Source organism: Dicentrarchus labrax, unplaced genomic scaffold (assembly GCF_905237075.1).
Source record: "Dicentrarchus labrax unplaced genomic scaffold, dlabrax2021, whole genome shotgun sequence".
Classification (NCBI taxonomy): Eukaryota; Metazoa; Chordata; class Actinopteri; family Moronidae; genus Dicentrarchus; species Dicentrarchus labrax.
In genome coordinates this window covers 23604813-23631806 of record NW_026136707.1, presented here as the reverse complement: position 1 = coordinate 23631806, position 26994 = coordinate 23604813, and the positions used below count along the sequence as shown (strand labels likewise).

At 42.5% G+C, this 26994-nt stretch overlaps 1 protein-coding gene across 7 annotated transcripts in view; it reads right to left on the bottom strand.

Annotated features, from left to right (window-relative positions):
* LOC127366381 (intermembrane lipid transfer protein VPS13B) overlaps positions 1-26994 on the bottom strand; it is a 315825-nt gene that overhangs the window by 62817 nt on the left and 226014 nt on the right. For all 7 annotated transcript variants that reach the window (XM_051405186.1, XM_051405181.1, XM_051405183.1 and 4 more), the window contains exons 35-41: positions 26589-26930; positions 25414-25828; positions 25101-25238; positions 17836-18231; positions 6669-6871; positions 5124-5340; positions 2965-3149 (exon numbers count right to left, since the gene is read on the bottom strand). In XM_051405186.1, coding sequence (XP_051261146.1) covers positions 2965-3149; positions 5124-5340; positions 6669-6871; positions 17836-18231; positions 25101-25238; positions 25414-25828; positions 26589-26930 — 1896 coding nt within the window. The remainder of the gene's footprint in view (positions 1-2964; positions 3150-5123; positions 5341-6668; positions 6872-17835; positions 18232-25100; positions 25239-25413; positions 25829-26588; positions 26931-26994) is intronic.

Here is a 26994-nt window from a genome sequence, read left to right as displayed (position 1 = left end):
TCCTATTACAGACATGCCTGCCGCAGGGCCTGGCCAGGGCACTTACATGGATGTCACAGAAACACGAGCAGCAGAATGACCTATGACTCACTTACGACCTGTACAGTACAATGATTTCTATAAGTGCAAGTGCTAATTCTGCACAACTGTTTATACAATTTTCTTAGCTATCAATTACAGTGGTTCCCATTTTAATATGAAGCTTTTATTGACTTTTTCTCGACAGAGTATGATGGGTGGGAACGAATAAGATTGTATTAATACCAATGCCATTCTTGATTTTGCTTATTATTAATCAGTTTCCTTATTGATTCCTGATTAATTTGCTGTGTGGGAAAGAAAAGTTGGCCTACAAAGGTTTTAGCATTAACTGTTGTATTATATGTGAGTCTCTATAAACAGAGTAAAAAAAATGGCAATTGCAAGTTTCCAGCTGCGCAGACACAAGTTTGATGTCATTGTTTTGCAATGCGCAACTGTCAGAAAAACACGCCGACATCAATAAAAGGAATTGACGAGCTTGGACTTGTATGATTCCAGTGTATCAGACAATTTGGAACCGGTTCTCGATTCCGACCCCTACAGAGTATCTGACCCCACTGCATCTCACTGCCACATTAACCGGTTTTAGTGATAGTCGGGGGCTTGGAGCCTCCTCTCATCACCTGACTCCTTTTAACAGACTTGTCAGAAGAGACAAGACCATGCCAGATGACATGAGGATTACAAGATGTGGAAACCACATGTTCATCAACCACTGGTTCCACATTTCGTGTTGTGTAATACACACAGAAAAATATAGCCACAGGCATCCATTATAAGCTCAGAAATAGGTAGAAGTACAGGTGCAGAAATAAATGCAGGCACCCAACTATCTCTTCTCTGACACCACGGTCCAAATCTATGACAGACTGTGAAGTGAATCATATGAACATGACATGCTGGACTATGCCTGCCAGCTTGTTGTATCTCCTGTCAGACCTCCATTGGCCCCTTGTTTCATCAGCTGGTGAAGAATCATCTATTTCTCCCCTGGACTAGAGAACGTGTATTTTCACACAGATCCTCTTACACAGAGCAAAAGACACCACCTCCCCATGACCATCTATATCCATCCTTCTCGACCCTCCTCTCACTTCATCTCTGTTTGTCTCTGCTCAATCTTACGTCCTGTCAATCTACTCCCATTAACCACACTCTCCCTTCTCCAACTCCGTCCATCACCGCCTCGTCCTCTAACCCTCCCTCCTCTACGCACACCAGCTCCCTCTGTTCTCTACTGTAACTCAATATGCGGCCAATCAGCTAGAGAGCCTTGCTCATTACAGACTTTACAGCTGTGGAGCCTCGCAGGGAAGCCAGACATCTGCAGCACCTTCCAATATCTTGTCTCTCCTGGGCTGACATAAACAGACAGAAGAAAACATCTGTACTGTAGGTGAAATGATTGTGGGAGTCCAGGAAAGAATCTAAGAGATAAAGGGAGGATATGGGCAGATGTGAAACTTCTGCTGAAGATGGAAAAAAGAAGCAGACGGAAAAGAAAGAGGAAAGGTAACCTTACCCTAAGGCTTAAAAAATGTAATTAAAAAGTCTTTATACATGGGCTGGGAATGTAATAAAACTTGCTACTGTCATTAATTTCAGGAACATGTAATAACATCAGATTATAACATTAATTTGTGATATATACTGTATTGCAGAAGGAATGAGTCAAGTTAAAAAAACTCTTAGGGTTTACTTTATGATAGTCAATATTATAAAATATCATTTATGAAGTAACATTGGAATTTCCCCATTGTGGGACAAATAAAGGAATATCTTATCTTATCTTAATTATTTCAGTTATTGCACTAATGTAATGTTAGAGAAATATCTGTGAATATATTGCATCAGTTTATTTTAAAACATCTTCACATTATATGTTGGCAATCCAGCTGTTGTTACATTATCAGTCTCTAGAGGGCTGCTTCTCAGCTTTTCCCCTTCTCAGTGTGACTTCTGTAGACATTTTGCTACACGGAATAGAATTTAAAACCACAATAACAACTGAAATTAAGATAATATCCGACTAAACAAAGCTAATGCAAGCTGTGAAACTTTATATGAAAAGGACAATTTATTTGATCAGGAATGGGACTGAGTTAAGCCTAGCTGACAAGATGACAAAAACATGTTTTGCATATTGTATTACCAGAAATTCCATTCTTAATTGCATGGTGAAAAAATAACTGTAGCTATGACAGTGTCAGGAAATTTGACCTAAAAATAGCGTATTTCTGCTCCAGGAAAAAAAACCCCAAAGAGCAGATGCGAAAGAACGTGATTTGGGACTCGGCTTGCCTTCGAGGATGTTAAGCTGGAAAAGTGAGGCAGGGGATAGAAAGGCAGAGGATGAGTGATAGGAGGAAAAGTGGGATGTCCTGTCCCCCACTGAGGCCCTGTAGACTCAGTAGCTGCTACAGCCTGCCAAATAATAACCTCATCTGGGGTTGGAGACACCTGGCTATTCACACCAGAGCATGCAAGATGACTTCCACAGCTGTCTGACCATGTATTACATGTTTGGAGGGACAGCAGGGGTCTCTGTCATTCAATAACACTTAGGGTATGGGAGTTCTCATGACTCATGTCATGGGAATTATAATGGCGCACAGCCGAACTCTAAGAGAGTTTATTTCTCTTTCATTGCAGGTGATGTTCAGTAGGGAGCAGTGAGAGAGATTCTCTTGTCAGTTTACACCTCTTCCTCCTTCTTTATGGTAGCAGGACTCTAGTAGACCACAACAGACCCAGATACAAGTGATGAATAAAACATTTGGTTGCATTACCACTCCTTGCTCCTTCCTTCATTCACACTGCTCTGTGTTTATGTTGGGGAGCGATTTTCAGAATCATTGTAGAGATGGGGGAAGAGAGAGTGTGTAGCTGTGGTATACGTTAACATTTTTTTTTTTTCTCTACCTGCAGGACGTCGCCCAGGTCAGCAGTGCTGATCTCAGGGTCCTCTGTGGTGTTGAAAGGTACAGGAGTTATCCTGACAAAGGTGAGGACGCGGGGTTCAGGGTACCTCCACAGCATCACCCCTGGGCTCTCCTCAGTCTCGCTGTAGAACACCACCTCATGCGGTCCTGGCAGTCTCTGGGAAGCTGCACAAAAAGAAGAATTAACAATAATATCAGAATAACTTAACTTTAATATGTCAGCTAAGATCTAAAGGCAAGACTTACGTTATGCTTTACAGGAAGACATAAAAAAACATATGGTGAGGGGCTAAGAGAATAACAAAATGAAGTGAGGAGAATAGCTGAAAGAAAAGAGGAGAAAAAAAAATAAAGCGTCATAGTTGACTGGAACAGATAAAGGATGAGGCGACTGGAAAGAAGAGGATGAACTGGAAGGAACCCATGGATTTAATGGTTTAAGATACAGTAGATTACCAGTTTTCTGCGCTACACTCTTCTGCTATCATAAAACCCACTACTACACAACGTTTCATAACAAAAAGTCTGTTTAATAGCTCAACTGGCCTCTTTGAACATTTTCAGATGCTTGTGGAAAAAGGGAGCACTTAAAAAATTGTGATAAAAATTCTATGACTTGCATACATCTACATACACACATTGCTGGTGATGTTTTTATAGCTTTTTTACTATGGAATCTGAACCCTCCAAAACAATATCTACTAAAGGAACACTGTAGATGTTTCCACGCTCTCACAATGTTTACATGCGTAAGAAGCCATATATAAACAAAGTGGCTGAGTAAACATTTTTGCTATTGAGTAAACAGCCATTGATTGAACCATGCCAAGCACCTGCAAAAGCTGGATAACACTGGATCTAAACTTCTGAGTGGTGTTTGACTCAAGTCGTGGCTGCTGTTTGGGATTCAAGTCCTTTGGAAAAATGTTTATTTGAAAAAAACAGTCAAGCAGAGAACTGCTGCTTTGTTTGGCCCCTGGGGGTACAAACACGGAGAGTCTCTCTCCAGAAAACACATTTCAAGGGGCAGCGAAATCTGTCTGTGGCTAATTTCTTCCTTCATGTGAAGCGGTGAGATGTCCAATCGAAGGTGGACAGCGTATTGTTATTTTGCGATGAGCGGGGGATGAAAGAAAAAACAGACACTTTCATGAGGTTTTTCTTTCATTTGAGTCAGCTTGAACTTAGAGAAAGTGGAAGGGACAGGGACTTCTTCTCCCCTTCTCCCCATCCGTCTTTCATCTCCTCTTCTGTCCATCTATCCCATCCATCCCTGCGTCAGGCCCCGGGGGGGCACTCGCTGTTCTCTGTACTTGGGGGCCTGGTTTTCTCTGGCTGTTGACAACATGTTGCCGACAGATTGTGCTCTCCGTTCTAGTTCACTACTGTACGTTCTCCTGCTTCAGCCAGCATATTAAATGCATCAAAGACCAGTGGAACAGTGCAACAAACAAAGACTCAACCACAGCTGACAGAGTGGACGGCTGGTCTACAGCCAGAGAGAAGTTTGATCCTCTGTGTATAATGTTCCCGTGTGTGTCTGTGTGTGCACGTAGAGGACAGCACACACAAAGCACAAAGAGGGGGAATAAACAGCATGTTACTCAGAGTGGAACCAGGCAGACATGTCCGATGAAACTTCTTTCCACAGAGGGCTTTGATCTGACTTTGATTTAAGGCAATGTGTATCTTAAGTGACATCTCACTTTGGCACAAAGGTTCTGTTTTTTTTGTTGTTGTTGGTACAAACTCAGTTATATGAGTTTATGTAGGATTGACCATGGTTTTCTGTTCATCCTATGGATTCAGGGACCAGTGCTTACCACTGTTCCATCTATTTTGAAAAAACCTTGACAAGAAATACGCAGGAAAAATTGATGTCCAGGTATTGTTGTTTTACTCTGAGCTCTGGATAATGCTCTTTAGAAAGCAATTTTGCCTGTTTGCGACTACTGCTATGAATGACTGCCGATAAAGCTAACAGCTATCAACCTTTGGGAGTCTGTACTGTGAAATGAAAAGTTCCAGAAAGCAATCATGTCACTTTTAGAGTTGAGATTTAGAGTGCAGTAACACTTTGCCTAGGTTTTAAGCCTGGCTTCATTGTTAGCATCTTGCACGAACTGCATAAACATTCACCTGAGTCCTGGACGTATTGAAAATGCCCCGTTCGCAGATCATCTGAGCTGTGCTCTGTCCGAGGAGAGGGATAGCCCAGAGAGGGAGGTGGATGGGCGTGGCAGGCCTTGGCCTTGGAACAGCTATCAGCCAAATCCCCTTTCTGGAGGTTTAGGTACATCTGCAGGTGTTCCTCCACCAGCTTCAGGCAGTTCAAATGTTCCTGGCCCCAGAAGAGCTGTCAATACAGAAGCAGAGAGGGTTGGGAGAATGGCAAGTAAAGAGATGAGGAATGAGTGGAGAAAGGTAAAAAGTGAAAGTCAACATGAAGGGTATATGGATGGAAAGGAAAACAGTGGGAGACAGGATGTAAAGAAAGAAAGTTGACTGTGAAAGACAGTGACACAGAGTCACAGCTGATGCGTAAATACCTACGTCAACAATTATTTAATATTCTTTTTCCAAAACAGGAAAAGAAGCAGTCAGGGTTACCCTCGTCATCACCCCTTCACATCCTTTCTAACATTACCCAACACAACCTTACATCCTCCTTACTTACCCGCGGCATTCCCCTTCCCATGCTCCATCAAAGCGCGCCTGCCTGGGGTTTGGACCGAGAACCAGGAATCTCTGAGTCAAAAACTCTTCACACATGGAGCTGCCTGCCTGCTTGCCCGCTACTCACTAGCTTGCAAGGGTGGGTTATGACTAAACTCTAAAAACAGGAAAATTTGGGGATTTTTTTTCAGGTTTTTGGAAAGAGAGCACGAGAAGAAGGAATCGGAAGGAATTCCGGTGGTTTTTGTACAGCACTTGATTAAAACACCACAAACGCCAATATTTGCAGAGGGAAATGTATGGTTACGTATTAAGTGTTGAGTTGCGAGTCATGTTTCTGTTAATGGGCACGCAATAAAAGCATTGAGGGAATCATTGAAAATGGGGAAGAGGTAGGGGGTTCCCCCTGAAGAAGTGATGTGGAATAATATATGAGTAATAACGCATTCAGTTAAGTCACATTGAAAGGGGACTTTTCAGTGTGGACATTATGTAACTTCTTACAGGAAAAAAGGCACACATAAGATATAACCCCCCCCAAAAAAAAAAAACCCCCAAAAAAACAGGCTTATAATATTCCAACTTAACTAGCAGATGTAACTCAAATCTACACAAGAATTACAACATGAAATTCCTACTGTCATCACTTCAACTGCAAAGAGACAGAAGCCGTGGCAGGGTTGAAGAGGAACAGCCGATTTAAGAGGAGTGTGATGATCTGCCCCTGTGGGTGTCAGCTTATGAACACAGTAAGGATTCATTTGAAAAACAAATGCACTCAAACTGAAGTGACATTTAAGTGGGCAGCAGCATCGCCTCGTGATTAGAGGCTGTTTCTATAACTGCTAGAGCTCAAGCCCTCAGGGATTTAAGCGTCCTTGAGCAAGACACTCAATTCTAACCAGGTGCAGAGGTGCTGATCTGACCCTGACCCCCAGAAACTGTAGCTGCACTGGGTGATAAATCTTGTGATTGAGGATGCTGAATTGATGTCATGGCTACACAAACCTGGAGCAGGCCTCCCTTCAGGTCCAGCAGCAGTTTAGGGGGGCCGGGCTCAGGCCCAGGGCTGCCGCTATGGCGGCACCACCGAGCCTCCAGAGAGGAGCTGCAGGAAAACGGCCCCAGCAGGAGACGGCTTCGGTCCTTCAGTCCTGTTCTCACCAACACATCTTGTAACTCCAGCTGCACAGACGCAGCCTGGACTGTATCTAAGGAGACAGAAGGAGTAGCAATGAATAGCAGTACAGGGTGGAACTACGGAAGGAAAACAGAAGGTAAATTATATGTCAAAAATGTTTTGGATTATACTGAGGGAAAATGTCTGGTCAATGATACCCTATGTACAAAGTGATTTATGGATAAAGTCAGGGCAGTCACTAATTTATTGATTGCACATCGGAAAAAAAGAAGAAAGAGGGTTCAAATAGATGGAAAGATGTCTAAAATAAATACTACTTTCAAAGCGAAATATTGATCTCTCTAATTATAGATGAAAAATAACAGTTCATTGATACAGGTGCTACTAAGCCAGATGAAACTGAAACGCATAAACAATTCAACCTCAAAATTCAGTTGCACGAATGCTCGCCTTTCTCTGCCCTCAACTATGGCAGTCTGGCTATGTGATATCAAAGCAAAACATACCGTACAATTAAACCAACCACATCACTGGGCTCCAAACTATCGTTACTACTCATTTGATGTTAATAACATAAACACTTGGCTCTCTGAAAGAGCAGAGCTTGATTTTTCCTCTCTAACAATTAACGTGCATACTATACGTGCCTGCCTTTGCCTTTGTGATTCTTAATCACTGAACTGATGACCAATAAAAATCCACAAGTTCATTTTAAGTGGACTATTATGTACTAGAGGAAGTTATTAATTAGGAAGGATTTAAGTTGTCGAAGAGAATTTTCTAATATTTGGGTCTGAGGCTACAAATGTACAACCATCAGTTAATAAGAATAACAGATGTGACTCCTGTGTGCCTCTCTAAACCAAGGTGTTCTGGGGTCATGGTTACACCAGTCTGAACCTGTATAGATTCAAGTTCAAACCCAGTGTTTTAGTGATTTGGTCAACTAAGAGGTTTAGCAGACATGATGACAGTGAGAAAACCCTGATGGGATCCAGACAGAGCAGCCAAACACCCACTCATCCTGAAAGAACCAAAAGTAGCAAAAGCCCCAACTTAATAAGGACGGCATTCTCTGTCCTTTCCATTAAAACAGAGATGTGTCACTGTGGTCACAGGCTGTCCTGACCTCTACTTTTTGGTCCCATAAATCAGCAGACTGAAACCTCTTCTACTAGTCGTTAACATGGGAGGGCTGATCTGGTCAGTTAGAGCTACGGCAGCAGCAGCCCATTTGGAAACCTCAACCCTAGATGACTAATAATGCCCTGAGAAGCAGCTCTTTAAAAATGCCTTTTAACTCTAGAAATTCTCACTCTAGTCTGCTTGGCTGCAAGTCTGGGAAAGAAAAATAAAGCAGCGGCACACCTGTTTCAGCCCCTAGCTATAAGTCATGTATAATAGTTCTCATTACCTAACTGTTTGACCTTTAACATTTTAACAGTAGCACAGAATAAAGAGGGAAACATTCACATTAAAAATAACAATAATGTAATAGTGATTAGTTCGTTTTTTGTAAACACTGTAACAATCACTTTTAAACACAACAAGGAGAAACCACCAGTAAAACTGAAAATGAACAGCCATCAGTAAACTAATGTTTAATATAGTGTTTATGGTCCAAAAATGGACTGGCCTTAAACAACTCTACATATCTGGCGATGATGTTGCAGATTGCAACCAACTGAAACCCCTTGACTCAACTTAGTGGAAAGGAGAAACTACAGTGGCTGCAAAAGAGGTCCAATCTAGTGCCAGTGTTTGGTTTGTCCCTTCTGGGCTAGAAACATGGCGGACTATGTAGAAGAGGACCTGCTCCCTCTGTAGATAAAAACGGCACATTCTAAAGTAACAAAAACACAATGATTCTTATTTTCAGGTGATTATACACACATTACAAACATATATACTGTTATACATACACATATATAATAGTATATTATATTCCATTTCTGCTAATAGAGCCTCCTTAATGTTACACAGTGGACCTTTAAGTATTGATTTCTTATTTTCCTTTTTTTAGTCATTTGGGGAAAGACTACAGTGTGCTTGGGGTTCACTTGGGGTAAAGGATAGATGGAATAGATGGAAAGGGAGTGGGGGAGGAGGTGATTAATGAGGAGACAAATAGATATAGACGTGGAGGGAGGGAGAGCGTGTGAGACACAGAACCAGAGGGTGTGAGAGAGAGCGAGAGAGGGAATGAGTTATGATATGATGAAGATATGACACACAGGCGCACTCACAACTTTTCAGGCTTGGTAAACCGACTAAGGAACATCTTATTCAACATTAGAGCCCAATAACACAACAGGGGGGTTCCAATGAAAGACGGCTTCGCTTACATAAATCATTCTGGGGGAAATATTATACTGAGATGACTCATTTCTCTCAGGAAAGACACTGTTGATACAAGTTGGCAGTTTACCTGCTAATATCTTCTGGTGTTGCGGCGCAGAGAGAGCTGTTAGAGATTACTTACTGAACTGTGGACATCGGGTTTATTTTCATGGCAAGGATTTATAAGACAGCACAAGGGAACTCCCAATCTGGCTTGTTAAATGGAGAACCTTTCATTCACACACACGTATAAAAGCAGACTAAAGCACATAAGAGCAGAAAAACATAAAAAATAAATATAGCCAAATGCCTGCATACATACATGTGTATAGGTGAACAAGTCAAAAAATGACACCCATGTACAACACACACACACACACACACACACACACACACACACACACACACACACACACACACACACACACACACACACACACACACACACACACAATGTGTATCAAAGCATTCTCTCCTGTCTCAGCATGCGTCATTTACAGCCCAGTTGACCGCAGCATCCTGGTGTTTAAGCCAGCAGGAGCAGCCAGCACTCTTAATAATCACCCTAATTGGGAGTGGTTTTAATGAGGGGGAATCCCTTTCTTTCTTCATCCCTAACTCCATTCTTCCATCCAGACTGAATAATAGTTGAAGGCAAATTTTCTCCATGCTCTCTCCATCCCTGCTTTTGCCCTGTACGACCATATCACAGCTATGTAGGTTTGTCTCCAGAGATGTGCCAGCAGACAGCTCAAAGACATTATTACACTACAGAGCTGTGAAGAAGTGCCATAAGCAGGGAGGAGTGGAGGGAATGTTGAGGGGGAAAGAAGGAGGTGGGAAAGTATTGTAGGATGAGGGCGGCGGTACCTGTGGGCCTTACTTTGCCTACAGAGTGTGACATATTCACACATGACGGGTAAAACCACAAAAAACCAAGAGACAGTGGGGAAGAGAGAGAAAGGCAAAAAAACAAGAGACAGTGGTACAGAGAGAATGAGAGCGAAGAGAAAAAGCAGGAGATTGCTTCATGATGGGAAGAAAATAAAGGAGCAGCAACTTTTTGTAGACCTTTCACAGAAACCAAACAGAATACCATTGCATGGGGATGATCAAGAATACTGTGTTGTGCCACTGTTAACTATGTGGTTGTCCCATATGGAAAAGATATACACACTTACTCACAACCACGTACACACAGACATTGGACAGCTGTTGTTTTGGGGGTATTTGAGGTGGCTTCACTTATGTGTTAAGGGGTTTCGAAAACGAGCTCAGATGGAGCTGAATGATCCTGGCCACCCACACACACAGCACACATGGACTAATGATCCTGGCAAACACACACACACACACACACACACACACACACACACACACACACACACAAACAGACACACCCATTTTTATATTCTGTTTGTGTTCACAGTCACACAACATAAACAGTAAATTATATAATTGTTTGACAACTTTTCAATACCACAGTTAGCCTTAATAAATTGTACAGACAAGAGTGTGTCCTTTACACCAGTGGGTCTCAACTGGTTTCACCATGGTCATTAAGCTGCCTCTCACTCACACACACTAGAATTCAGACCAAGCAAATGTATTTTCCAAATAGGCTAGTAAACACACATACAATGTTATCAGGACCTTTTTTAGCATAAAATATAAACATATTTGCATCCCTTCATTCAGGGAGGCTGCTGTTATTTCAGAATGCCTTGCATACTTCTACACACATCGACACATAAACACAAAGTGCTCAGACTGGCATAACACACACACACACACACACACACACACACACACACACACACACACACACACACACACACACACACACACACACACACACACACACACACACACTCTCAGAGCAGTCATATGGCAACACACATATACAGTGTCAACTTCGTACCTGCAATCAGAGCACATCACTCTGATCATTCATTGATTATGATCATTCCAACTGTCTGCTGCTGATTCTTATGAATAAAATTAACATCATAACTGTGTTTACACAATAAATAAGTAAGGCCTACAAAACAGGCTGGTTTCACTTAACAGACAATTGTGGAAGCTTTTCTATCAAAATAAAAGTCAGACATCAGATAGCTAGGCATTTAAAATAGATTTGTTTTGACCACACACTCTGAGACCAGTTAAGAGGCCTGCTCTTCACAAATGCTGACTGCCAGTAACTGCAGACACTGAGCAATACCTTGAAAGCACTTTGGTGTTTTCCTTAGGAATCTGTGAAAATGACATCTGCAAGCCCCTCAGTACCAATCTGAAGACAAAAGCACAGTCTATACTCACAACCAGGCTGTGAGACAGCACCAACTAGAGGCTGATACACTGTTACATAAGTAACCTGTTCCAAACACACACACACTCATACACAAATAGGAAAGAAACATGCAAATGTACAAATATTTTTACAAACTAGCAAAATATAAAAAAAAAAACCATACACACTTACACACACATACATAGACATACACAGTATGTGATCAGTTAGAGGGGAATAAAAGTATAAACCGGGACCTGCTGTACGTACAAATGCTGTAAAACAGAATTCAGATCAGCACACACAAACCTACACCTGCATGTATCTCTCACAGTGTACCAGTAAACCAGTGCACAATAACACATCCTCTGGAGGGTAACGTACATCTTATGACACTAGTGGAACAAAGTGGGTGGTGGGGGGAAAAGGGTGGATGGAAATCTTCCTAAAGTGAAATACATTTCTGGCAAACGCTTGGGTAAGATTAGATAAGATCGGAGACATTGATTTACCGTGTCGGTTTCTCCCTGGCAGCCGTTATCTGACCACTGCCTGGCTGATTTATACCCCGGGACGTACTGGTATCAATTAGAGGAAACCTAAAGGAGTCATTACCTAACTAGCAGAGGCCCCCGAAGACTGTCTGGGATGGTAAGAGTAATAGAAGTAATATACTGTCACTCACCACAGAAATACACTATTCACTCACCACAAGACCACTATAGGACACTAGAGGAAACTGGTTTCGTAGCAGGGGACACTGTCGGCCAAAATGGCACAACGCAGGGAGCTGTGCGTCATCCAAGCTGTTACACAGTCACTGATGAGTTACATGTGGGTTCGATGATGGTTGCAATGCATAAGCAAATTACATACGGTGGATATGTGTTAATTTCTTCATATTCAACTCTAAATGTGATCTCTTGATAGGAAGGCATGTAGGAAGATAATGCGCCAAGTAGCGAGATCTTATTCCCACAACTGGAATTTTCACAGTATGCCATTCTGTTACCTAACCCTGATGGGTCCTGACAAATTATCGGGTTTTAGGTCGAACTTGGGCCATCTCATCTCATACAGCTTCAGGCTCAGTTCGGTTTTGGTTATTTTCAAATGTAATTTAATAAGAAATTGCTCTCTCTCTTTCTCTCTCTGTCTGGCTGCGCTGGGGTCCGTGTGATATGTTGAGTAGATCATGAAGTGCTCAGCAGGAGAAGAGAAAGAAACAGCAAAACTAGTCCAGTGTTATGTGTACATTAGTCAGTAGTCAATTATTATAATATTAGTCAATAATTAATCAAATAAAGCATCATATTGCAAAAGGAGAGCTTCTGAAAAAAATAACAGCCCATTAAGCAATTAGTAGATAACGGGCAACTATTTTGATAATGGATTAATTCTTGAAGTCATTTTTGAAGCTATACACAGCCTACACAATATTCTCTTCCAAATTTGCTTTTATCAGTTGTATGATAGTGTATTGATATGTTTAGGGGATGATGGGTGGACATAGAAAGAAATCTGATGAAGCTATCTTTCAGCTGTAGGAAACTGTGATGGGACTTTTTCACTATATTTGACATTAAACAATTAATTGAGATAATAATGGTCAGATTGATTGCTAGTAATTGTTCAGATTAGAAGTTCCCACCCAGGGTCTGTTAGCTCAACACAGCTCCATGCTGAGAGCCACCAATGTTCCACAGAATAGGATTTTTGAACATTTAACAAAGACTACTGTTCAAAAAAGTCTCCGACCAGCAATACCTGTACATCTTCATCTGGACCCAGAAGCCGTGTGTGTCGACAAATACCTTGCTGGACAGCCCCCCTCCCCTCCCATGTCATGATATATTTCTATTATTAATGTATTGAAAACAATTTATGAGTTGGGTTAACATGCCAAATCACAGCGGGGTGTATTTCCAAATATAAATCTCCTTAGATGTTTGGCTTTGCTTACCTCGGCTTCTCCCTGACTATTGAAACAGAAATAATATGATAAATGGAAAAGAGTGGCTTTCTTTCAGCAGAGTAAACAAACTGACATGGTCGTAATTCAAAGATTGGCAAGGGAAAGAAAATAAAACTTGAAAAAAGAAAAAATGAGGAGACATAAATAAATAATGGGTGGCTTTCACTTTGTTCCACCAACAGAAGTTTTCCTTTACAAGTGTGCTGGAGTAAATCACCGTGAAGAAGCCGGGGGTCCACAGGGGCAAAGGGCCGAGGAGAAAGCTTTGTGTGTGTATGTTGTTGTATGCATATGAAAAAGCGTGCACTAGCAGCAGGGTCTGTCGATACCTATGTGTGTGTGTTCGTAGGAAATCGGGGGCACTCTATGGGCAGTCTGACGGAGAGCTGAGAGATTAGGGAGGGTCTTGTTTCATGGACCTTAAGACATATGTTCTCTCTCTCTTGCCCGGCTCCCTCCTTTCTTTCATTGAACTATAAATGCCCCCCTACCTTGGGGAGTGGTGAGCCGTGGATGGAGGGAGGAATGCGGGGCTTCCACTTGTTTTTCATTAACACAGGATCTGGTAACACACCTCACTGTCAACCTAATCCCCTCTCTCTCCATCTTGTCCCCTGGCAGAGAGGGGGCTGCCATGACCAGGTACAGAGCCCCAGATGTTCCATGGATGAGGGGGGCGGATATCAGGGTCTTCACCTCGCTGTAGCTATGGATGTACGCTGATGAAGACAGGGTGGGGTGGGGTGGGGTGAGTGTAATGGCATATACTGAAGAGACCCCTGTTACTGCTCACACATAGTAGTCTGCCTGTCTGCATTATGTCTTCTTTCTTCCTCCACCTTCCTTCTGCCTTTATCCTTCTCCTCTGCTCTTTTGTCCTACTTCAACTCACTAACTTATTTCCTTTCCTGTGCTGTATCCCGTTTCTAATCAATCTGTATTTTTCTCTTTGTTTATTCATGTTTTTTCTTAGGACTTCTTTTATCTGACTCCTCCTTCCCACCTCTCAGATTTCTGTCACTACGTCCCCATTTTTTCTCTACCTCCACTTCTCTATCTCTCACCCTCCTGCTTCCCCTCTTTCAAAACTCTTCCCTTACCTCTTCCTCCCTCTCTTGTTTCTCCTTGCACACTCGCATTATCCTGAGGTCTGCTCAGGATGTGGTCCATCAATCTCAGCCTACCACTGAGGACCAGCAGAGCAACAGCAGCAGCAGCAGCAGCAACAGTAGTGGTACATACTGTAGCAGTAGTAATACTACATTCTCCTGTCTTACATCTCTCATGTACAGGCTCTCCCAGGGGGGTCATTCGCCCTGACTTATTGTGGCAGCTCAAGTGCTCGACCTAACAGAATGGAAATCCTAACCTTTATCTTTGTAAAATTCCAAGGTATCCATTTTCTGAGGTACGGAGTAGACTGGAGAGGCTGGAGTGCTGAGTGATGGAGGCGGTGCAGCTAAGGCTAAAAGTCAGCAGATACATCTATTGTCACCAGTGATCAGTCAGCGTAATTGGAGACAGTTTGTCTCCTTTCGATGGCAACAAATCTGGAAACACTATGTAAAGAAACCCTCAGGGAAAATAGCAGTGTGTGTTGTGACAAAGATCTATAAGAGTGCTAAAGTTATCAAGAGAATAAGAAAAGAAACAACTGGGTGAGACAGACATGTTATTCAGCAAGACATTAGCTTTAACATTCCTTTTCTCATGTTAAAAAGATAATCTTTGTGGGCATTTTGTGCCATGTAATCCTCCACTGGCAACATTTACAGGTGTTACTCCGCACAGTTTCAGTGTGCTCTCAGAGACGAGGCAAAGACATGAAATATCAGGGCCTATAATGAGATCTACATAGAGGATCTTAAACCTCTCAGGTATTTCAGAGAGCACTCAAACGTGATATATGAGGAGCTGAATGAAACCTTTGCTGCACATGATGACAGCATTAGTTTTATGGCAGTTATTATAATGTCTTGTTCAGAACAGACATACATGATGTTATGTTTTTTGGGCCGTAACAACAAACAGTATTTCAAAGAGTTTAGAGCCAAACAGGGGATGACTGATCCAATGGATGTCAATAAACACCAGTGGTCCTGATCCCAACACTTTTATTTGTGTCCAGTCAAACTGTGATGTCTTGAGAGCAGCCGTGGCTCCGTTTCAAGGTACTGGTAATTGTGGGAAAAACAATATCCATGAAAAAAAACAGCTCACTGCACACTAATCTCTATTTCCTGTGTTTACTGTAAACAAATCAAATAACTACTATTAACAATTCCTAAGAAAAGTAGTACTATGTACAGAGACAGAGCAATCACTATAAATAGAAGTCGTTTGAAAGCAAAGTGCGTAGGAGGGGATAAGCTTTCATATTAGTTCAATTGTCTCTAAACGCGATTTCTTTTTCCATTGCACTGCACACGCAGTTTCAACTGTGTTTATCGAAGTCAACACATCAAAGATGGATGAAAGCTGAAAAGCTGGTGAAAATCAGAGCAGGGCAGCAGCGCTGAGTATTGTGTCACTGTGCAGTTATGCAGATTTGAGTAAACAAAGTGCAAATTGTTTGAGGTTTTAATTAACATTTTCGACAATCATTTTATCTGAAGTAACCCTATATAACAACATCTGTCAAACAGATGCAGGCACTTAGGGAGCCCAGTTCCAGCTCTGTCCTCGTCCCTCTGCAACCCGAGTCAACAGGGGACATGTTGCTCAACGGTACTGAGGTACAAAACAACTACTTGCAAATATATGAGTCAAGAGTGTTTCTTGTTATATCTACTGCATGTGGCATGTCAGCCCCCCACTCTCTTTTATCCTTCTGTTTCCATCTGCTGTCCAATTTGGAAGACATGCCAAAAAAAATGCAAAAAACAAACCAAAAATCCCTGATCATCTGTTACAGAGCGTCCGCTCACACCCAACGGCACAGAGAAATTGGAAGCTTTTTAATTTACATTAGCATTAGCAGTTCTGATTGTCATAATGGAAACACTGTGATGCCTCCTGGATAATAGTCAGTGTTGATGAAGGCAGGGTTTGGGCCTAACACGAAAGCAAACATCTTGCTTTCACACACACACACACACACACACACACACAAAGCATGAAAGTATATTTCCCTCTCAGGCTCTAATACACACATACCCATGCAATCAAATACACACACAGTCTCACAACAATTTTAGGTCCAAGACTAACACAAACATCTCACTTTACAGTTTACTGACAAACCTTGTTTTTGGCAGATGAGGGCTTTGCTAGCATGTGTAAAAAAACAACAATATTCCAAATAATACTGAAAGCAATACTGGTTCTTTGGTTCCCAGCCTTTCCCAGTGTGAGTAAATGACAGATCTTTCAAAAAAGGCTGAGACATCACATATTTTTCAATAAACAAGGGTGGAAAGTGGAAAGTTTGAGTAAGCTTTATGCAGTGAGATACTGATCAATAAATAATCAGATACCACAGACTCACTCACTGCGGTATTAGAATGGATTTTTACATATTCTCTTTATACAAAGGGCAGTTTAATTAAACACATTCCTGAGGAAACATGTTAGAACATGTCAGTTAGGTTTTAATCTCAATGAATAACAAACATAAGTGTGGGGTGCACTGGGTATAGCTCTTTGGAGTTGGTCCACATCAATATTTGTTTGGTTACATAATGATATGAAACAGAACAATTTGTTCTCCACTACATTTTTGTGTTGGATATTTGGAGCTCTGTGTAACTGTACTTTATTTTCAAAGGACCTGGACCGGTTCCTGTTGGCTCACACCGTGAGCTTGGGTACTAGACAAATGACACACCACAAAAAAAAGCATGTACTTTAGTGTAGTGTATTACTGGGTCTTAAAATTGTGGTTTCTTTAAAAGATGATAAAATCTGCCAAATGGAGTGAAGTCATGACAGTTGTTTCCAATGCAGCTCCACCTGTTTCAGGAATTTCCTTTAAACAAGTGGCAGTATCTTGAAATACGGCAGAATAATAAGATCACATCACTGGTTTGATGTTTTTCACTTTTCACATGAAGAAAAAAAGTAACAATGACTCATTTATGGTCCAGGCCCTTGTTACTTTGGAGTTATACACGGGCCGTTTACTGAGCTCAGTAGGGGACTGGAGAAAAGAAAAAAATAAAATAAAGTCTGAAGCATCAGAAACCAATACAAGACACATACACAATACACAACTTAGCTGTAGAGAGCTTGTGAAACAATGGTTTCCAGTTATACTTTTTACCCATTGAACTTACTTAAAACTTATAGAACATATCTGTGTGTTATTGCACCTGTGATGCAGTGCTTGTGTGCTCCTTGTACTTATGTTCAATCTTATTTTTCAGTTTCTGCAACAACAAAAAAAAGAAAAAAAAGAAAAAAAGAACAATGTTTGTCTTTTACTCACCTTCTATCCTCGGCCCTGACTTCATGTTCACACTTCCTGTCATGGCTGACACGGTCACTGTCACGCTGGGCCTCATTGGATGAGCCTCTGTTTCCATGACCACTACAATTTGGGCAGTGTGGAGAGAGACCTTGTGAAAGGACAGCGCCAGGGCCCTGACGCTGCTGGCTTTACCCAGGGCCGAGGCCTGATGGTGTGGGTCTGAACGAGAAGGAAAGGCCCTGGGCAGTGTCTTTGTGGGGGTGGAGTGAGGGGTGGAGGAAGCAGACGGCGGTTTACTGGAGGCATCCCATGTTTGGTTTGGTAGGACTTTGTTCAGGTAGGCTTTCGCCTGCTCCAGCTTCGCCAGTGTGGGGTTGATTTTCAGGGGGCGTGATAGTTCCACATTCAGCTCAGCTGTGAGAGATAGAAAGAAATAAAATGAAGGGAAAGGAAAAGATGATAAATAATAAGCAGAGACTAAATAGAAGAATGTCTCTCAAACTTCCTCTAGCTTCTAAGTGGTCCCTCTTAAAATTGAGGAGTATCCCCTGTGCTCATCCTGACTTATATTTATAAAGTGCTGAGTGAAAAAGAAAACACGGCAGGAAGTAAAGAGAGCAATGCTTTTGGGCAGGTAATAAAAACTTTATTGTTAAGACAAAAACAAAGCTACTTTATGGCAGAAGTACACTGAGTACTAAATACACGTCTCTCTGGGGTTCTGTTTGTATTTGTGAATGGGAAATGCATATTTTATATGTTTCTTTTATGATTAGCAATCTAGTGACAGACTGTTTAGTCTCCCTCAGCGCTAAAGCAAAGCCTCTTAAACAAATTGAATAAATTCACTGTTGGCTGGGACCCTTGCTTTTTAAAAACCTAGTCTTGTCATTTGGAAACCCACATAAACTGGACAAAATCCACTTGGAGGTTTTAAGAAAAGGCAGGTTTCACCAGTGTCCCACTGAGCAAGATCTGTTGCTATCTAACCCACGGAATACTGCATGGTTCCACGTCTCGTAAATCAAACTTTGAACTCTTTTCTCCTCTTCTAATCACTCAGCTTTGCATGCAAGGACCTGTTAAAGAACAGCTGGCTTTAGTCTCAATCTCTTTCTCCTTGTCTTATATGCACATATATATGCACACACACAATTACTGGCTGTCTCCCTGTAACATCCTGACGTGACACTGCAGAATAGCAGAAGAGAATCTTTCCTTCATGCCAGCCACATAAATCCAAGACTCCTCTGCTCTCCTGTTCTACCTCTCTCTCGCTCTCTGCTGCACTGCAGCCTTCAAACACTTGACTGGAATTTACAGAGACACATGAATTAACTCAATGCCGTTTTACACCACTTCCATTATCCCATTTTTCCACTTGGTCATGATGATGGGAGAGGGAAGCAGCCGAAAACAAGCGCAGCTGTTTTTCATGGTCTCATCAAGGCACCAGTGTTTGGAGGGTTTTTAAGGGTTTTAGGCCTCCCGTCTGTCTCCTTCCCAGGTAGGAGCACTGGATGACATGAGCAGGAGGGCTGCCAGCACAGCCATGCAGGCGAGCACGCATGTACACACACACACACACACACACACACACACACACACACACACACACACACACACACACACACACACACACACACCACAGACTCTGCCCTCAGGATTCTCTCTCATTTATCCAGTGGAAGTGAGGCACATGGACAAATGGAAGGATGGCTGGAGAGAGGAATTGGAGGAAAGATAGGTGGAATTTGCTGTGCAATGTAGCTTATCATTTCCACTTGACTTATCACCAGGAAACTTTCCAGTGGTGGAATAAATAGCCCGTATGCAGCTGTTCGTCCAGGCTCATCTGCTTGCCCTCCCCTCTTCCTCCCTCTGTTCTCATGTAGCCCATCCTTTTGCTTCTTTCTCAATCCTTTCTATCTTTTACTCTCCCTACACCCCTCAATCTAATCAACCCCTCCCCCCTCTGTAATCACATAAAGCTGTCTCTGATCACCCAGTCAGGGCCAGCACCGGGGCCTTTGCCTGGCTCTCTGTACAGGGAGCCCTGGTCCTCATTATCTATTGTCCTCCCTCCCGAGGTCCCTCTCTTCCTCCTCACTGAAAAACCCATCCTATCCCTGACACCCAGCCAGTTGTGGTGTGGCGGTAAGGGATGTATTACCTGTTGAATCAGAAACTCAACTGAACTGAGTGAGCAGTGCTATGGATACAGCTTGCTTTAACCCCAGTGTATTAATACTTCATGTAACTTTTAATTGATGTGGGACATGAGTAAAAGGTTTAATGTGCAAACTGTATAAAAAAAAAAAAAGTGAATGCGTGCAGACTCAAATATATGCATTATGTACCATAACATTGTTTCACATATTTGGAGGAACCAAAAAAACACTGAGTCAGGACCTTATCTGTACATGGTTGCAGGAGTCTCCTCCTATGAACTGAGCTACCAGCTTTTAACATTCATGCAACCACTTGTTTTGATAACTCAAGGAGCAGAGCAGACAATGATGCAGCAATGATATTCCCTGCAACTTCTTGTTAACTTTATATCATGCAAGTAAAGAGATTAGAATTTCCTTCCAAAAGATTTATGTTTGTTGTCCAAAACTACTTTTACTGACAATATGTATGATAAATGGGAAAAAAGAATGAAGTACAGTCTGCAGCTTATTTAGTTCAATAATAATGCACCCCATTAAAAGACTTTAGACATGTAACAAATTACATGTAGTACAAGTAGTTCAGCTGACAGACACACTTATCGCTTCTAAATTTATGAACTCCTTAAGGAATTGACAGATCAGTTAAAGGAAAATCTCTGTCAAATGGTTGAGTGTATCTGGATTTTAAATTGCGGGAACTCGGATAGAACACCCAACGTAGGACCCTGGAAAGGAAGGAGAACTTAGCATATGTTCAGTTTCCCTCAGCTTTATCCTGCAACCCATGCAGCACATTTTTATTGCAGTGGCGCAATGTCAAAAGATTAATCTTTTGAAGAATTCAAATAAAATCGTATCACAGTATTATATGGCTTCAAGGCGAGTACATCCGTGTCATTTCCCTACGTTTGGTTGTGTCTCTGGAGCTGATATGGGAATGTGTGCGAGAATTTACAGTGATGTTCCATGTGGTTTCACTATCCAGGCAAAGAAGGCATAAAACGAGGAACCTAAAACCTCACAACAGGAAAAGAAAAAATAAAACAAAAACTATTTACAAGCCATGACAGACTTATAAGTTTTACAGACTAAGCTGCAAAAACCAAACCAAACCAACCAAATACACTGCTGCACCTCTTTAACACCAAAATGTGAAGAACTGAGAATACAAGTTGCCATCTTACTTAACACTGTTTTCAAATGTGCTTCTGTTTTAGGAGGGCAAGGAAAGACAGCAGGGATTTTTTAAAAAGGGAGAAAAAATGAATTATTGAAAGAAATGTGGTGGCCCTTCCAATGCCAAGTGCGGGGAGTCAAAAGAGGGCTTTTCAACAGTGGCATTATTACACATCTGTGTGTTTTTATTGGGAACACCTTGGTTTCAGCTGTGAGACTAACAGCTATTTTAAGCTGGAGACTGTCAGTGGAAGGCCCAGGCAAGGAGTGAGTATCGAGCCTAGAGGTTGAGAGGTGGTGTTGGTGTTCACATACCTTTAAAGAACAGGACTTAATGTGAACAGGCTGGGGGGAATCACAGACTGGCCCTTCTCAGGTGTCAGCCTCTATTAGCACTGGAGAAAGTGCGAGATCAAGGTCTGACAGAGGCACATACACACACGTATATATCTCCGCAAAGGGGTGGGGGAGATCAAATATGCTTATTACCCAGGTTACTGTGCCTTTTTGGCGAGGTCATGCATGACGCCGTCCCCACTTTGAACCTGGTGTTGGGTGTATGTGTGTGTGGAAAGACCAAGAACATTGTTTTCATTCTGACCCCACCTTTGATTTCTCTAGCTGACTTTTACGCTTGACAGCAGAGAGCCTGTGTCAGACACAGGTGGCAATGTGTCCAATTACACAGGGTCTGTATGTGAAGGGTATGTGTGTATGTCTGTGTTTGTAAGGGCCAATCATTTTTTTGAGGGGTATCTGTAGAATCCCACTGTCACAAAAAAAAAGCTGCATACCAAGTAAGGCCAGTGACACACGCCTCAGATGCCATCTGACTCAAATTATAGCGGTTCTGGACAGTTCGGAGGGGCACAGGCTTGTATACAGTAACTGACAACATTTCTACGAACCCATAGCTTGACGGGAACCAGGGACACAGGAGAGTAATGGTTCCAATTTGTTCAAGCTAATCTATCACCTGTTGCTTCTCTCCTCTCCAAGTGGTAGCAGTTACATCTCTGGACTCACTCACTGACCCTCTCAAAGACTGAGCAGGAAAGATGAGAGAAGGAGGGATGGAAAGTATTGTTCGTGTGTTCGTGTGTTCGCTGGTCAATCATTGAACCCTGCTCATGTTGAAAAAATAAATAAATACCCACCCCGGCTTTTTTGTGTTTGCTGGTCAAGCCTTGAACCCTCTTCTGAAAAATGTGGCCTGTATGTATCCACATTAGTAGTGTTTATATGTATGTGTGTGTGTGTGTGTGTGTGTGTGTGTGTGTGACGAGTGACTGCTGAGTGAGGGTCAGTGCTGAAACACCATCCAGTTTACAGTACACATGTTACAAGTGTTTCCCACTCGGCATCCTTGGGAGGGCAGCTTTGATTGGTCTTGCAGAATAAATGCTGCTGAAATTGCGAGCATATTGCTGTAAACACACAGCAAGACGTGGCCTCACGGCAGTCTGCTCTCCGTTTGCGCCTCGTTGAAATAAATCAAATGTGAAACATTGTCGAATCAAAGTAGAGCCGCCAGATATGATACATACACACTGCAGCACAGACACACACAGCGACAGACATTTATAAAGACTTGCACATGCAAATAAACCATCTGTGAAAACACTAGAGCATGGATAGATAAAATGCTGGATGCTATTTTTCTTCCAAAACATGTCTTCATCCATCTATCATCAACCTCTCCTTTATTATTCCTTGCACTACTTCACATTTAAAGTAGGTAAACTAAAACAATTAAACTCAACTGAGGGATGCCAGCTAAAGAACTCCAAACCTTCTTGCTAATGATGCTAAGGCTTACATTTAGACTGACAGATATTTCAGACTTGGAAATGATTCCTGTTTGTCTTTATGTACTGCCTAAACAACAGGAAACAAGTGAACCATAATCTGCATCTGTATCTGTTCAACCAACTAAATTATATGTACTTATATTCGTACTCGGAATGGACGGGGCTTAAACTGGAAGTGTGCGAGAGAACTATTTTTTAAGTCTGAATCAGAAAGTTGCTATATTTTACATTAGAAGACAATATTAACACTTTCATTCTACTTACACACATAAAAAGTACATTGTCCATACCGGACAATTCTTTCAGCCAAGTACTCGTTCAACCCTAGTATTCCACAAAGTCAGCGTTACTGCACTCATTCTCCTGCTCTTTTTAACTTCCTTCGCTCCCCCATCCCCCAAAATATCGCCACCAGAGTCATCTAACCAAACACCACACAGATGAAAATGTGTGTGTGCCTGTGTGTTTTTGACTGTGTGGGTGAAGGGGTTAAGGGGAACCAGTAGCATGTGTGGTCAATTCTAGATATTTCCAGCAGAGCCTGACCTGGGGCAACCTCACACTGAGCCTGGATCCTGTCTGAGTCATTCGGGAGGGTGTTGTTTATATGTGTGTGTATGTAAGGAGAATGAGTGTGAGTGATTATGATTGAAGTTATCCTACTGAGACGAGGATAGCTCTGCTCTTTACTAGTTCAAGGGAAACACCTGACTGTAATTGCACAATGTCGACATCTGCGCTTCAGCTAAACACCAGAATCAGATGTAACCACAGCATAATGTAATTATCTTTAGAGATATGACAGACAGTAACCCTGTTCAGTGAAACATCCTGTTAATACATTACAATAAATTACATTAAAGTTGTAAAATCAACATTGAACATTATGCAATTTCTAATATATAAATAAACCATGTGAACCTAAATCTATTTAAATATTTATTTAATCTTGGAAACGGAAAGGATACCGCCTCTACTGCTTTTTTTTCTTGCTCCTCTCCAAAGGGAGATCAGGGGGTCAGTATGTACTCACTACGTTGAAGGACGGCCTCTCTTTACTCACTACACCAACCTGCCTCTCCTGTATACAGTGACTCCCCATCAGAAAGGAATCATATTCACCATATAAGCTCAAAACCTGACTCAAGTTCTGATGTAATCCATGCCTCGTGAAAAGCTCATGCTCGCTGGCGTCATCTGGAATGAGCAGAGGGGTAAGATGGACATCGGTGGCGTGCGGCTGTGTTGTGTACAGAGAACTGCATTGTGTTGTGTTGTGTGATTACAGATGGGCAGAGAAGCTGAGGGATTTCTGCTGACGGCAGGAAGGGATGCGTGAGGGGGCGAGGGCTACATGCTTCCCCAAACCATCATCAATAACAGCTACAGTTCAGGCTGGAGCTCCTTTCTGTATACATACACAGTGTTCATGATTGTATGCATGTGGAAGAAAGTCAGACTATAGGTCAAAGTATGTCTGTAACTGGATGTCAGTGTGTGCGCGTGTGTGTGTGTGTGTGTGTGTGTGTGTGCGCATCTGCAGCATCTGGCCTGCTGGGGTTCAGAGAGATGAACTCTGAAGGATGTCCTGCGCCTACACACACTCTCCATGAAACCCTCATAGGGATAACAAAGTTGCACACATACTCATACACTCAAAAGCCCACTCACGCTTTGTATTCATTGCTGTTCTGTTTGGGTAGGATGTCAGTCACACCCTTAGGTCAACAACCTTAGCTTACAGCTCATATGGATATCATATCGGTCTAAAAATAGACACCCAAACCCTGAGAAAGGCAAATCCACAGGAGCCGGACGTTACACACACACTAAAATCCACAGGAGAGTGTAGTCTGCTGTTCAAAGTGAGTAATATCAATGTCATTTAGACTGCTCATCATCTGTGCACAGCAGAAAAGTAGACCTATGTGTTTGCTTCTTGTATGTGTTTGTTCAGTATGTGCGTGTCTGTGTGCTCCTCTTACTGCTTCACAGCGGTGGACATTTCCCCTGAAATGCGGTTAAATGTGAAACGGATGCTTTAAAATAGTAAACGAGGATGTTAGCGTGAGTGTGCATAAATTGCATGTGTGCAGTGTGTTTGTGTGTGCATAATCCCCACCTGGTCCATTGAGGAAATCTTTGATCTGGAGGCAGAGCAGAGGAGGAGGGATGCCCGTTTTATTGTCCACCTCTCCCGCTACTGTCTGCAGCCAAAACACATTGTAGTCCAGAGACTCTGGCAGAGTCTTTCCTGGGTCTGGATGGAAGATGAAGAGATTAAGAAAGAGAAAAGGGTGGAGAAAAGGGGAATGGGGAAAGAAAGAAAATAGGATAGACAAAGAAATGGTGTTAAAATCTTACTCAGAAGATCCAAATCCTGCCCAGGATCCATTCAGTACCTCTTCAAACTTATCCCTCCTAATTCCTCTTACCTAGACACTTGTAGTCAGAAGTTACTCCTCTTAGGGCCACGTCAAAGACAGACAGCTCCATCCTCTGCTTGCGGTGGTGGCAGCTGAGCAGAGCGGAAGGTTGCATCACCTGGAGGTACAGGAGGGGTTCCAGCACCTGGTCTCCAGCCCCTCTTCTCCCTGGCTGCCTCACTATGGTCACACCCAGTGCTTGGCGAGCTGAGGAGCGGCTGGGAGTTGGCAGGCCGTCCAGGGAGAGCAAGCTGCTTCTAAGCAGCGGGGAGGCTGGCTGGGAGGTGTTGCTGTTGAGGATGTCCTCAGCAGTCAGGCCAGCGAGGGAAACCTGGGCAGCTGGACCTGGGTCTGGTGTTGGGGAGGCAGAGGCTGGAGGAGACTCAGACAGGATCTCAGGCTGGTTAAGGGCACTCTTTCCCACCTGAAGTAGATGCAGACAGATTATTTATCAAGTGTTATTCATGTCGAGCCTCATTTTACTCAAAATTCACTGCAGTTATTTGGGGCATTGATTCAATAAGATGCTGGAAACATTACTAGGTAGTTTTTCTCCATCATAACTTAGCAGCCCCATGCAGTTTATACAGATTCTGTTGACCTTATCCATAAACATCGAATCATTGTTCATTAAACACAATAAAATGGCCACTCGTGTAGATGTGAGCAAATAGACGTTCTTATTACCAGGGATGAAAACGGCACAGTTCTTTATGTGTTTGTTTTTCTTTTTTGTGTGGGACAGAGCCCATAATTCTTTCAGTTTGGTATCTGCCTAAATCACATTACCCCCCTGACGGAGTGTAAAGAGCAGCTTTTTAATAATCACACATACATATTTATAGTATTTAGTTAGCTGGGTGGGCAGTTGAAGGGAGTAGCGCAATGAATAAGTGTACAGTGTAAATCCATGTTAAATTATGAAACACGTCATTATGTTGGATTAAATTCAGTTATATGAATTTGGACTGTATGAAATGACTCATCAACCACATAAAGTAATTCCAAATTATAAAGCTGATTTGAAAACTGTGTAATAGTAATCCTTTGTACCAACACAATGCTCACATAAAGGACACATCTTACTAATGTGTATGGTATGAATAATTATACACACATGGACAACTGACAAATCCAGGAACTGACTCATAAGAGAGCTTCCATGTCACAGGCTTTTTGTTTACCTTATCCCCGGGCTCCTTCTTCTCGGGTGTGCTGGGGGCGTCTGACGATGAGGAAAGGGCCTTAGGGGGACTGGAGCAAGCGTAGGTCATGACAGACAGCCTACTAGCTGTGAGAAAGATGTCGAAAGGGATGAAGCTGAGGTTCTTGGTGATGGTGGACTTGTGGGATGGCCTAGCGATGCAGTGGTGGCTGGCCCCGCTCTGCTGCTCAATTTGGACGATGCGAATGCGTGCGCTGTCGCTGCCGAAGCCGCTGTCCTGGCCGGTCCCGCTGTGACGAGATGAGGAGTCGACACCTGCTGCAGGATCTCGAGTGCTGCGCTTCTGCTCGCATCGACGCACCTGCACACAGAAAAAGTTAAAGATAAGGCTGTGTTCACACTGATCCAGGTTCGAGCCAAAGTGG